This window comes from Nerophis lumbriciformis, linkage group LG19, assembly GCF_033978685.3.
Source record: "Nerophis lumbriciformis linkage group LG19, RoL_Nlum_v2.1, whole genome shotgun sequence".
NCBI classification, from domain to species: Eukaryota; Metazoa; Chordata; class Actinopteri; order Syngnathiformes; family Syngnathidae; genus Nerophis; species Nerophis lumbriciformis.
Window position 1 is genome coordinate 24345696 of NC_084566.2, and position 13232 is coordinate 24358927.

Genomic DNA, 13232 nt, shown 5'->3' on the forward strand with positions numbered 1-13232 from the left:
AGCGTAACCAATGGGAGATCTTCTATTCCGCCTATAAAACCAATAAAAAAACATCTAAAAAGCGCCAACAATACATTTCGTGATTTGAATATTTATCAAGTATTACTGATATTACGCTTAAAATGAACGTAAGTATTAAATGTTATTATAAATGTGCCTGTTACTATATTACATATATACTTACAGCATGTATATAAAACCATAATGGAGGTGTTTGGATGCTTTTAGGGGGTTATAGGCAGAATAGAGCGGCTCCCATAGGCTCCATTGTAAGCAGACTTTTGATCGCATTTATTTACTTTTTAGAAAGCGTAAAAAAAAAAAAAACATCCGTCATCATGTCTTTCATAATGATTGTAAACGAAAGGCAAAATTTGACGAGCCTTCATCATGGTGACCTCTGTTACACAAGAGCAGGACCTCACCAAGCCGCCAGCAGTAAGCGCTGCTCAAGAGCGGAAAACCCAGTGTTGCTAAAATTAGCACGCATCGATCACATTGATCCACTGGGACGCACTCTAAGCCGCCAAACACGGAGCTCCATCAGTCCAAACAACGTTCACAAACTGATGCTTGGGAGTTAGCGTTCCCGTTTCAATTATCTTTGGAGCCATGAGTGTAATGAAGTTAGACATAGGGTAGAACAGTCTACCACAGACACTTCCTAATCCTGAACCAATCACATTTCAATCACAAGCGATCAAAGATTAGAGCACATCGAACCAGCAATATATAGAATGTTCGAATAACAGAGCGATGAGGTTTGGTACCTTTAACCTCTCAGTCTACCTTGCCGTAGGTGAAGGGCACCCATGTAATGTCCGGCCGGGCCCCCACCTTGACCGTGCTCTTGGTGGGACTTCTCTTGACACTGTCACGCAGGTTGAGGAAGCGGCTACGAGCGCGGCAAGAAGCCGGCACTGTGCACGCGGTGAACGTGGCAAGCGATGCGTGGACCTGAGGCCGGCCATGTAGGATGGCGGGCTGCCTACGTGGACTGACGTCGACCCAACTTGGCTTCCCATCGCCGCCGTTCACGGCCTTGGAGGTGAAGACCTGCCGCGCGGACATGGAGGAGATTCCCAACGTTGATGAACAACACGTTGGCTTAGTGTGACATTGACAGCTAGTGGACTACATGTCAGCACGAGGGGGTGGGGGGGTGCTCCGCCCAATGAATGAATAATCAATGAGTCCCTCACTTTCAGGCACTGCGGCGTAGGAGCGTGACAAGTGGAGTGGGCACATGTTCACATGTCTATCACTGTCTAACACATGTGTCTAATAGTCATTTCAGATCACCACATCCTTATGACTGGAAACTATTAAAGCTATCGTATTATGATTTATTTATTTTTTTACTATATTTAAACACTTCCTTATGGTCAACATTATATGTAATGGTGGTGCTTTGGTCAAAAATGTGCATAAATTATGTTTTACAGCCACTTGCTGACCGTATCTTCAGAATGTGCCATTCTGTAGGCGGCCTTAGTTACATGCCGAAGCCACTCTCCAGACGAAGTCTCCTTCGACTTCTTCTCCATCTCGTCAGCCATAATGTATTTTTTGGCACTTCTATATAGAGTTTACTGATAAATATAAGTTAGAACTATATGCTATTTTTTATTAGAAATATCAACAGCAGAGTATTTTAGCATGCATGTACAAGCCAGTCTGCCTCTGGATAGAGAAAAAGAACAAACTTATGACTACAACTGGATAAAAATGGCATATTTACACAAAGCTCTTCAGGTAACCCTCTACCATATATGGAGATATCCGCTGACGTAACGAAGACAAAATACATCACTAACAAATTTTAAACGGCTTGTTTGGAGTAAGTTTTGAAGAAGGCAAGATTTTATAAATATCTCCGCCATGCATCCATGATTTAAGTTCAAATTTCCAGGACTTATGAGGGTCCAAATACACAAAATCCAGCTCCAATAGTCAAGAAAAGTAGTTTTTTTGTGGCACGTGCGACATCTTGTTGGATACAGCTCTCATTTCCAACAGAGCTTTTTCAAGAGATCTGTGTGTCTGCAGAGCCACCTGCAGGCTGCATGCACACAATTACCAGTTTGCTGACCTCAACAATTATAAGAACAAGAAAAACCGTGTGTGCAATGTGTGAATACTGAAGCTAAACTGAAATGCTGAATTATATATTTGGAAATATGGGGAACGTGGGAATTGTAGGGATGTGGAACATTGTTTCCTTCAATGTTCTTATATTGGAATGTAGGGCTGAAAAATCTCAGTGTACCTCACAAAACGATATGCGATATATGGATCACGATAACATAATTGATACAGAGATGCTGCGAGAGCGGTGAAAGAAAAACAAACCATAAAAATAATAATCTATACTTCAGTTATTTAGGCTGAGTACAAACAGCAATAGTACAAAAACAGACACTGCTTTACATAAATACTACGGATGCACAATATCTTATTTTCAAACCGATAGGACTTCCTTCTTCTCAAGAACAATACGATAAACTTATTTTATTGTATTAGTTTTTCAATTTAGATTTACAGCAGGGCTGTACGGTTCGACAAATTTACTCGCAAATGTGCCCAAAAATAGACCGTGCGACTTGAAAAAAACAACCTGTCGCACATGTGCCAATAGGGATTTCAACCCTATTAACGCATTTTGCTCCTAAAATGAATTAATCAAAATGTGTTCATTCCAGAGTAAAGTCGCGCACAACTGTATAGCATGTTTGAAATAAACTTAAACTATAACCATAACAACATGGACAAGTGATTGATGCGGAAGTGTCAGTGATCACTTTGTGTGCATCCCTCCCTCCTGGGCCATGCACAGAGGGGAGCGGGGCTGTAGAACAGCTCCTCTTAGCTCACATACATAGTCTTCCTACACGGAAGAAAGAAGGTCTTAGTTGAAGGAACTGGTCAGTAAAATACGTTTTTCTCACCACCTTAAAACTTGACACAAACTGCACTGCGCGCTAGTACTACGAGGGTCGGGGGGAATATTGATCAACATATCAATGATTAAAGTGACAAACTTACCATCCAAACAATACCCCGTTTGTTGAGAACAGCATAAAGCCCTGGAAGCACATTCAATATTTATTAAGCGGAGGTAACACAACCCAGTGAAAGATTGAAAAGAGCTGCTATCAGAGCTGACAAACTTCCACCGAGAGCTTGTTAAGCTAATGAAAACAGCTCAAGCTAGAATGCCTGTGAGACTCAGACTGAGTGGACTCGCTGACATCATAAGTCACTAGGCAACAGGCACCATCTTTTAAAAGGCACACACGGCTCTCATATAAAACTTATCTCAACGGCATTATGACAAATATTTGAAGGGTTTTTTTGTTGTTGTTTTTTTAAAGTAATGCAATAATTACTTTCCCTAGTAATTAATTACATTTATTAAATAGTAATTAAATTACTTTTTTGGTAAAGTAACAAGTAACTATACATTTTTACTTTTTAAAAGTCATTTTCAAAACACAGCCTGTCACACAGCATCATAAAGCAGTTGGCAGGTTGGTGTTCCTAGCTAAAATCTTTGCGTGTATGTCCTACAGAAGGGGTTGCCAACCCGTCGACCGTGATTGAACAGTCGATCTTTGGTAAACTCCTGGTCCATCGTGAAAATATTAGGAAAAAAAGTATTAACATGACAACACCACCCAGGGAGTAACCAACAGACCCGCAATCAGACAAGCATTTTAACACTTGAACACGCACGCCTGTCATCCCGCAGCTCTCAACAGCGTGGCCCCACCACCCCGAGCACAGCCGCCCACTACACCCGCTCTTCTCGCTAACGCCCATTTCATGACGTGCTCAAAAATTATCAAGCTGCAACAATGCATTAAGGCTGATTGTTGCAATGCATCAAACATTTTATTTCATCCAACATTCAACAACTCTTCCCTCAACCACAAGTCCATGACCATCAACGCTCGCCTGCGACAGGAAGCTAACAAGCCAAATACTAAAGTCCGTGAACATTGCTCCAAAGTACAAATTTTGTGTTGATTTATTGTGTATAGAAAACTGAACATTGGCTTATGTAAAAGCAGTAATATATGATTAAACAAGGTGGCAGCTTAAGGACTTCCTCGTGTATTCCTTTTTATCAAAGAAGAAAAATCAGTCAGGTGAACAGCTGATTTTACTACTGCCTGCTGACGTAAGACAACCATGTGACTCGCGTCCCATATGTGACCATAGGATAAACAAATATACTACAGTACTAAGACTATAGTGGCCATAAACAATTAGCTTTTATAGCAAGGGTGCTCAAAGTGCGGCAAAGGAGCCATATGTGGCCCGTGACTTGTTTGTCATTGGCCCTCGGCACATTACAAAAAACACCAGCAAAAATTGGGAAAACCGCAAGAAACAATGAGAAAGCCAAAATGTTGGAATCAGCCATTAATAACGACACAAAGCTTTGTCTCTAAAAAATTTAATATATATTTATATACCCGGTTTTCTTACTGTATTGTTTGCTGTTTAGAAAACTTATTTGAGAAAAAGCCCTTAAGGAAAATATAAGAGCTGTGAAATAAAACTACTTCCATGCTTCTTTACGGAGTTCTGTGAAAGTTTTTGCTGTCATTAATTTGAATCAAGCTTTAAAAAGCTGTATATATTTAGCTGAAGGTTGGTATTTCCAGCGAAACGAGACTCAACTCCGGTTAAGTGGTAACAGTAATTGCTATTTGAAAATACCTCACTTCCTGTCACGGACATATATTTTATTTTGAAATCCGGTTTAGAGGAAGTGAACTGAAGTTTTAATCCAGACTTAATTATATGCAAGACATAATAACACAAAAAACTGCAGCACTGTACATTTCTGCTGATTTGTAAGTAAATAAATGCTGATAAGAGAATTATCTTCCTGGTCATTAAGCCGAGATGCTTTTATTGTGTCACACTTTTATTACACCAGGAAAGCACAAGAAAGCCAAATAATTTTTTGAATCTCATCTCCCACAACCGTGACTCCCCTCACTAAGGAGGAAGAAATAAGTTTATAGCAGTATAAATGACAGGTAAGAGGCGAGAGTGTACTCAGTAATCGCATTGTAAAATTAAATATCGAAAAGTTCAATAATTCGTCACATTGCTTTTGGAATGGTTTGGTTTGAAAAATTTGGAAGTAGTAAGAGAGTTCGATATTAACGGGAATGTGTGTTATCAAAATGTGGAGTTTGGGCACATTTTTAGGAATGTGTTAATAAATAAATCATTATGTCTTGAATGAGCTGAATGTTTTCATGATGGACTGGTCTGAGAAATGTATAATTAGTTGGGTTTCACAAATGGTAATTAACACTCAACTGACTGCTGAGTTTCCACTATTTACTCTAAAGGTCAGCTACATGTAAACAACTCACTCAGCACGTAAAGTCAAGTTTCCTATCATGCCTCACACAGCTAACTTACACTCGTCACGTGGCAGAGAGCAAAATTGTTCAAGTACTATTAATAGGTGGTCAACTGCAAAGGGGACCGTGCCAGCCTATGGTATGTACGGTATAATACAGTGTGCGTGTGTTTTATTCAATAAATAGGGATATGTGGAGTCCAGGGGGTGGGGGGTAGTGCAGCATGTCAGGAGCCCAGAGGTTGCTAGGCAACGCCAGGGAAGGCATGTGCTACTGCAGAGCTTCCTCACATCTGCACACAATATGATGCTGCTGTTTATGCGGGAGAACGTCTTCACATACACAGATGATGAAGATTTAGGCTGGTTTGCGCCTCATCTCACTGCTGCCTTCAGCATTTCCTGAACATTTCTCACAACACAACATTACAATGTCTCACCTTTGAGACAGGAACACTGCCAGCAACAGCACCAACACAGCGTGTCACAGGAGAGGTGTGTCTGTGTGTAAGACGTTAGTTGAAAAGTAATGTGGCCGCTCACATGACGCAGCAGCAGCAGTTCCCCCACACAATGTATTCTCTGTCTTTACGTCTACCAACGACAAGGCCATCAACACGCATGTACCCATTGACATAACACACCTGCCATTTAGATGAACGTTTGTGTGTTCTCCCATGAAGAGTCAATGCATCACCTCCCCTACCGCCTCACCTTTTTAAAAAGGGAGGTCGAGGGATGACCTACCAGTAGGCGGCGGTGGAGCCGCTTGGTGGTCCTCAGGGTGGCCATGATGCGGCGGCCCATCTTTTTGGCATAGCACACAGAGTTGAGCATGCTGCTTGTTGTTGCTCCTGCACGCCTCGCTCCCCACGCCCCTTCAGCTGGCGGAGGTGATGCCGGCTTGGGAGGAGAGAGGAGATAGGAGGGGGGGGCCTCACTCCACCTCGCTCCCCCTTCCTTCCTCCTCGTCCTCCAGACAGTACAAAGGCTGGAAAGCCAAGCTGGTTCTCCTCTTTAAAGGAGGAGCAGATGGAAAAAAGTGAGACGAGCCTCCGAGAAAACGTCCATCTGCATCTGCTAGGGCGGGCGAGAGAACATCGCTTTGCAGACGCAGAGAGAGAGAGCGACAGACAAAGAGAGATAGTCGTCTGTTCACTGCGGTATGAAAACTAACGCAGGTCTTTATACTTCTTTCTTCTTAACTCCATCTTCTTGTTGCCACATGTTCTTCCCTGAAAACTGTGCCATGACTACTGGATGACATCCAGGCCACAAAGGGCACATTTTATAATAAATGTGTGTTAGTATAGAGCTGCAAATACTATTAAGAGACATTTTGCAGCCTCTTCCACTAAAGAAAATTACTATAGAGCCGCAAAACGTAAGACAGGTCATAAACTTTTAGAAGTTTTCATCTTTTTTTTGTGACAGGAAAATAGATCTGTCCATGTGAAATTAAACTCTTTCGGTGAGCTTACTAAAGGGGTTCCAAACTCAAGAAGCTGAACTGAACACACAGGCTTCCAGTCTCTTTTACTTGCCTCCCTTACACCTCAGAACTCAGCTTGTGCACGGAAACTATAGAACTCTTTTTAAAAAGGCTAAATTTTCCCACTCGAGGGTGAAAAAAAATCTGAGGTAGCCACAACAAGGTGGCAGAAGAGCCGCATGTGACTACAGAGCCACAGGTTGCAGATCCCTGGTATAGAGGAAGTAAGAAAATGCTGTGTCTTAAGGGAGTCATATTATGATTGTTTTCCCGACATTTAAAACGCTTAAGGCTGAAACGACGCGTCGACGTCATCGATTACGTAAATACGTCGACGCCGTTTTTGTGCGTCGACGGGTCGCATACCGTATTTCCTTGAATAGCCGCCGGGAGCTAATTAATTTAAAACCTCTTCTCACTCCTGCGCTTACCAAAAGGCGTGGGGTAAATTTAGGCCTGCGCTTATAAATTTGAGTGATGTAAGGATACCATCATGAAAAGCACATTTAATAAAAGAAACGTTATTATGGTCTTACCTTTACTTATGAGTCCATGCGGAGCTGCTCGCAGCTGCTTCTGATCAAAAGCATCGATAACTCTTGTTTATAGAAGTCTTCCTTATCTTTCTTCAGTTTTAAAAGTCTCTCTGTCTCGATGGAGATATTCCTTTAAGTATTACCTCCTGCTTCGATTGAATATCCAGTTTGGAAAACTGTTTTATTTTATATATGTAATCCTCCATGTTAAAAGTTCAAGCAAACGATCGCTGCTCACTCTTGTGGCTTGTTGTCTTCTTCTGCAGCACCGGTCTTCTGCAGTACCGGTAGTCGCAAGAAGGATCACTAGCGCCTTCTACCAGCAGGAGGCGGGAGTCATTTAATGACTCATATTTGACACACGCAGCTACGGTATATCAATAAAACATAGCTGCTTACTGTTCTTTTTAGCATATTCAATAGCTTGGACCTTAAATCCTACTGAATGGCTCTTAATCTTCTTCCCTTTATGCGATTTCAAATTATTAAAATCAGCCTCCTCCATTTTGAAAATGATGACAGGTGAAGTGTCATTCATGACATGACGAGTTTGACCCGGCGGAAGTTCTAGACATATATGATAATTATTCTGCGTAACGAGTTTGACCCTGCGAAAATTCCAGACATGCGCTAATAAAATTAATATTTTGCGAAACGAGTTTGATCCGGCGTTAATCCTGAGCCGGCGGTAAGGCCAAGCATGCGCTAATTATTTTGCGGCACGAGTTTGACCCGGCAGTAATTCGAGGCATGCGAATATTATATACCCAGCGCCAATTCAAGGAAATACGCACTTTTTTGTATTGGATGTTTATCTTTATTTTTGCACATTTTAAAGCAAAATAAGCAATACTTTTACTTTTGAAATGCTTATACTATTGCAGAATATTAAGATGTGCACTGCATGTTTATTTTATATTTGCACATTAAAAAGCAAATAAGCTACTTTTAATTTTGTTAAATGTTAAAAGTTTTAAATGTTTACATTGTTACAGAATATTTTGTCATGTTGTTGTCAATGTTCACTGAGTGGCCATACTTTTTTTTTTGTAAATAAAAGCCATGCCTTTTGAAAAAAACTGGCCTACATTTATTTTTTCATCTTCATTTTAAATAAAGAAAATAATCGGTAAAAGGAAAAATAATCTATAGATTAATCGAAAAAAATAATCTATAGATTAATCGATAGAAAAATAATCGTTAGCTGCTGCCTTAAAAACGCTTACTTGCGGTCTACATAACATGTCATTGTGGTGCTTTGGTCAAAATTTTGCATAGATTTTGTTTTACAGAGTCAGACCTCTAGATTAGTACCGGTACCAATATTTACAAAGTAGCTATTTAAGTGTTCAACTACTTCATTCATATTGTCATTTTTTATGTTTCCATCTATAAAGTATTGAGGGTAATCCTTCTGAGCACCATTTTTAATGATGCTATTTAATATGCCCCATGTTGCTCTTGTGTTTTTGTTTGTCTAATAAGTGACAAACATTTTTTTCTACATGTTCGTAGTATGCTGGTTTGTTTTGTAACTATACTTTTTGCACTTATGTTCTGCCTCTATAGATCTTTGTTTTATAAATGTCCATGTTTCACCTCTTGTACTTTCCATCATAGACTGTGAAAACTGGTAAATGATAACTGATGTCCGGTATTAGCAGTCCACTTGTAGTATTATCGAAATCATTGGTAAAATATCAAAAAGCGTGGCACAGTGACTCTTCTTGGTCTTGTGATATTAGGTTTACAAACATACTATACATCATATTAATGAAATCAATTATTTTTTGCTTGTTAAGACTTTAACAGCTCAATATTAATATCCCCACATACGAATATTACCTTTTCTCTCTATTCTGTAAAAATTGTGTTAATCCAATCCTCAGACCTTTCAATACTTGACTTGGGTGTTTGATATATACAACTGACCAATAAATTTGTTTTTTGCATGACATATTTCAATCGTTATGCATTCCAAGATATTATCAATTGCAAATGGCACCTTTTTCACCACTTTGTAATGTGGATGTTTGTCCACATACAGAGCTACTCCTCCTCCACTCTTGTTTGTTGATGAAGTTCAGTTCATATTCTTCCAGGTCAAAATATATAAACTTAATTCAGGTTTCTGAGATTGCAATTAATTTAAAAGGTGCTTTAAATTGTTTCAGATATTGTTGAATGTCATAGTTTGCTTACAGATTTCTGCTATTGATGTGAATAATTGATAATTTGTTGTCGGATGTAATATTCGTATTATACTGTTCTGTTGTATAATAGGAACATTTATTGTTAATGTGCGACAAAAAGTTTGTGTCCGGGTCTATGTCCTTCTCAAAGTCCAGTTGTTTCATGTCTTATTTATTGTCCAAGTGTACTGTTGGCAAAATCTGTCCAGTTCCTCCATGCTTCTTACTGCCAACACGTTTGCTTCCTCCGTAGATCCATTCAGTTTGATAAATATTTTACAATTTGTTACCCAGGTGTGCTGTATTTTTTTGCTGTTTTCTGAAGTTTCTGTCTTTTTTAGTTATGTCTGCATTCTTTTTCATAAGGTGGTCATTCACATAGACATTTGTTCCTTTCGGTTTGCGTCCCTGTTTCAAAAGTGCGATTTTATTCTTGCTGTTCACAAACGTCATTATGATAGCAGGTCTGTCATTTTTGCTGGGCAGCGGGTGGCAAGCCTCGATATTATCCAGGTCCATTTTTATTCCTTTGATTCGAAAGAACAATGCCACCTGTTGCTCCGTCGAGTTGGTCTCTTCTTCGATGGTCTCCCTGCTGTTTGTAGCCACAGTGCGCGCATATGAGCGCGGCTTTATTTCCAGCCCAGAAATTATTACATCATTCATCTGACAATATTGTACTAAATTGTCTACTTTTTGTTCCAAATCTTGAATGTGTTGGTCCTTTTCTGCATTCTGGAGGCGTAATGATTTTACCTCCTCCAGAGGATCGAGGAGCTGCTTCTGCTGCATCCTGACAGCAGTCACCTCCTCGGACAAGAAGTTGAGAGACTTTATGTCATCAGCCTCTTCAGCCACGGTGGTTCTCTTTGTTGGCATGCTGGTAATGATCCAAGGCGAATCTTGATTCTCTGATTTGACAATAAACTGACCCATTAGCTTTTAACTGGCAGCACCGTTTGGCTAGCTGTCGGTTGCTCGGCGCCGAAACAACGGTAACTTTAAGTCCACTTCGAATTCTAGATATGTCGATGACAGGCAAAAATGCATACCCACAAAAGTTTTTTCCTTTCAAGGTCCGTGATCCAATATAGTTAGTCAGTTAATCCAGAAAAAAAAGGTAGTTTTCACAGTGGTTGCAAACACAGACTTAATGCACGACTTGACAGGAAGATTAGTGCTGACGTAACTAAGTCTAAATACGTCAGTAAAGTCTCAAATTCCAAACAGCTTGTTTGGAAAAAGGCAAAATTGTTTTATAAATATCTCCACTATGCCATGGTTTGGTTTCAGATTTCCAGGACTTAGGGGGAACCTAACACAGAAAAACAGGTACTAGAAGCGAAGAAAAGTTGGTTTCGCTTAAAAGTGCACCTTTAAATGGAAAATGTCAGTACACTCCAATAAGTATACCGTGTACACTGTGTACTTAGTTCCTGACTGTATTTTGACAGTGTTCCAAATCCATTAATGTCATTGTAATGTAGAATTACCTTCTTCTGTTCACTATTTTCCACTGCTACAACTTGTCTTCAGCCGCCAGTATTTCAAGTTATTCCCTCCTCTTCTGCTATGTAGTGAAGATGGTGACTATTGAGAGCGGTAATGGTGCGTTCTATTTGTACCGGGTAGCTGGAATTTCAGAGTTCCTAGTCGGAAATTTCAACGGGAACGCACCCCGAGGTCGATTTTCCTAATCGGAAAGTCGGAGACTCCTCACCACCCCCGAGTTGGCTTTAGAGATGGCTGCTGTTAGTGTAAACACTTATAGAAGCTTCTGTAATAGCCATTATTTTCACTTCTGACAAATTTGTGTCGCACTGAATCAACGATTATTGTTGGACATTTATATATGGTAATGCTACTGTAGTGTAAATTACATTATTTCATGTGTTTTATACGTTGTGAGCAATAGCATCTGTGTTTTCTCTTCCTCAACCGTCTTCGAAGGTTGCAGAAAAAGTGCTTATTTTTTTATAAGTAGTCTATATTAAGATAAGGCAAGGACAATAGCAGCTTTTGTGGATGTAGCCATTTTGATTTTCGACCTCGTAACTTCCACCCTCATAACTCGACTGACGTCATTCCCAGCTCTGACCTCCAACTTCCCGAGGCAAATGAAGCGCACCATAAAAGTCCATTACTGCCTGCTCACTATTTTGAGTACAACAGTCAAGTACGCAAGTGCAACAAATTGAGTCACAGCCATCCTCAACTGAATAAACAAAACTATGGCGAGAATCTTGCAGCCTTCTTTCTTTCAAACGCAGCCTCTCTCAATAATCATTTAATCTTCCAGCACTCTCACACAACAAAGACAGTTTGACATCACACTTTCTTGACAACACAAATGTCATCTATGCCATAATGTATGTTTGTTATTCTGCTGTCACACTACTCAAACATGATGCACATGTACACAAAACTAAATGTTACCATAGCAACAAAATGGCATGCGAGGGGGTGGGGGTGAGGGTGTTACCTGGATTGGGGGGTAGGGGTTGGAAGAGCAGGATGGGAGGGGGCTGTCTTCTCCGTGAGGGTAGAGGGATGAGGGTGTGGGGGAAGGGAGTTCCGGGTTGTTATGTCCTAATGTTGATGACCCGTCAAAGACGCACTCCAGAGATGCCACCTGGAGGACACAGGCAGGAGGAAAGGCGGAGTCTCACAGAGTGTAACAAAAATGAGCATCTTTGCATGGCACTACACTGATTGATATTTGGCGACATCACTAATGGATGCAGTCTGTTAACACCTATCTTTAGCCACAAGGGGGCAGCAGAGCTCTGTGGGGGCATCCGGCCTCCATACAGTTGATGTGTTACCGTGACAACAGTTACCACCTATAGGTACCTTGGATTATCTATTCTAAAAGAAATCCCTCAAATCATCATGCAAATGGCAAAATGTTTGCAATGCTAACATCACAGTTACTTTCAGGCATTTGATTTGAACTTAATGAAAAAGATTGAAAATAAAACTAAGCCGGAGGTCTGGGGACCGCAGGTGGGGGGACAAGGGGGGCAACACCCCCCATGCTCCTGGTTTTTCAGCAATTGAAAATGCAAAAATTAGTCAAAAAAACAAAATTTAAAAGATGTTTTAGAGTTTAAAGAATTGAAAACTTATCAACAGAGTTTACATAAATACATACCCCATTCATCCAAATTAATCACTATGTCTGTTTCAGTTTTAGTCACTACAGTAATTACAACTTGTGTTCACATCTACAGGAACCACATGGGTGAGCCTACTCTATACAGTATTTACAACCTTACTAGTGTTCACTTCACAGCCACAGATTGTTAATCCGGTTATTTGCATTATTTACACATTACTTTGGTTAATTCACACATTACTTTGGCATTTTTGCTTTGATGGCTCTGACATGAGCCTTACTGGCAAATTTCTGGGCAGATTGCATTTTCCTTTTTCTTTCTGATTTAGTGGATTCTGCCGTGGATTTTATAGTCAATTTATGTCTCTTAGACTCCCTCTCCACTTCTAACTGCTCCAAATGCAAAAATCATAAAAAGTACAAACAATGTTTATTCTATTAGCTAACTTCCTTTATCGGAATAGCCATTTTTGATTTATTGCATGAAATAACAAATATCTTGCAG

General features: G+C 40.2%; 1 protein-coding gene across 7 annotated transcripts in view; it reads right to left on the reverse strand.

Annotated features, from left to right (window-relative positions):
- dlg1b (discs large MAGUK scaffold protein 1b) overlaps positions 1-13232 on the reverse strand; it is a 61231-nt gene that overhangs the window by 15570 nt on the left and 32429 nt on the right. For 2 of the 7 annotated variants that reach the window (XM_061979186.2, XM_061979187.2), the window contains exon 6: positions 12092-12241. The exons of 4 other annotated variants lie outside the window; for them this stretch is intronic. In XM_061979186.2, the coding sequence (XP_061835170.1) occupies positions 12092-12241 (150 nt within the window). Of the gene's footprint in view, positions 1-6103; positions 6242-12091; positions 12242-13232 lie in introns of those variants that run through there. One more of the 7 variants, XM_072915210.1, reaches the window with a different exon arrangement.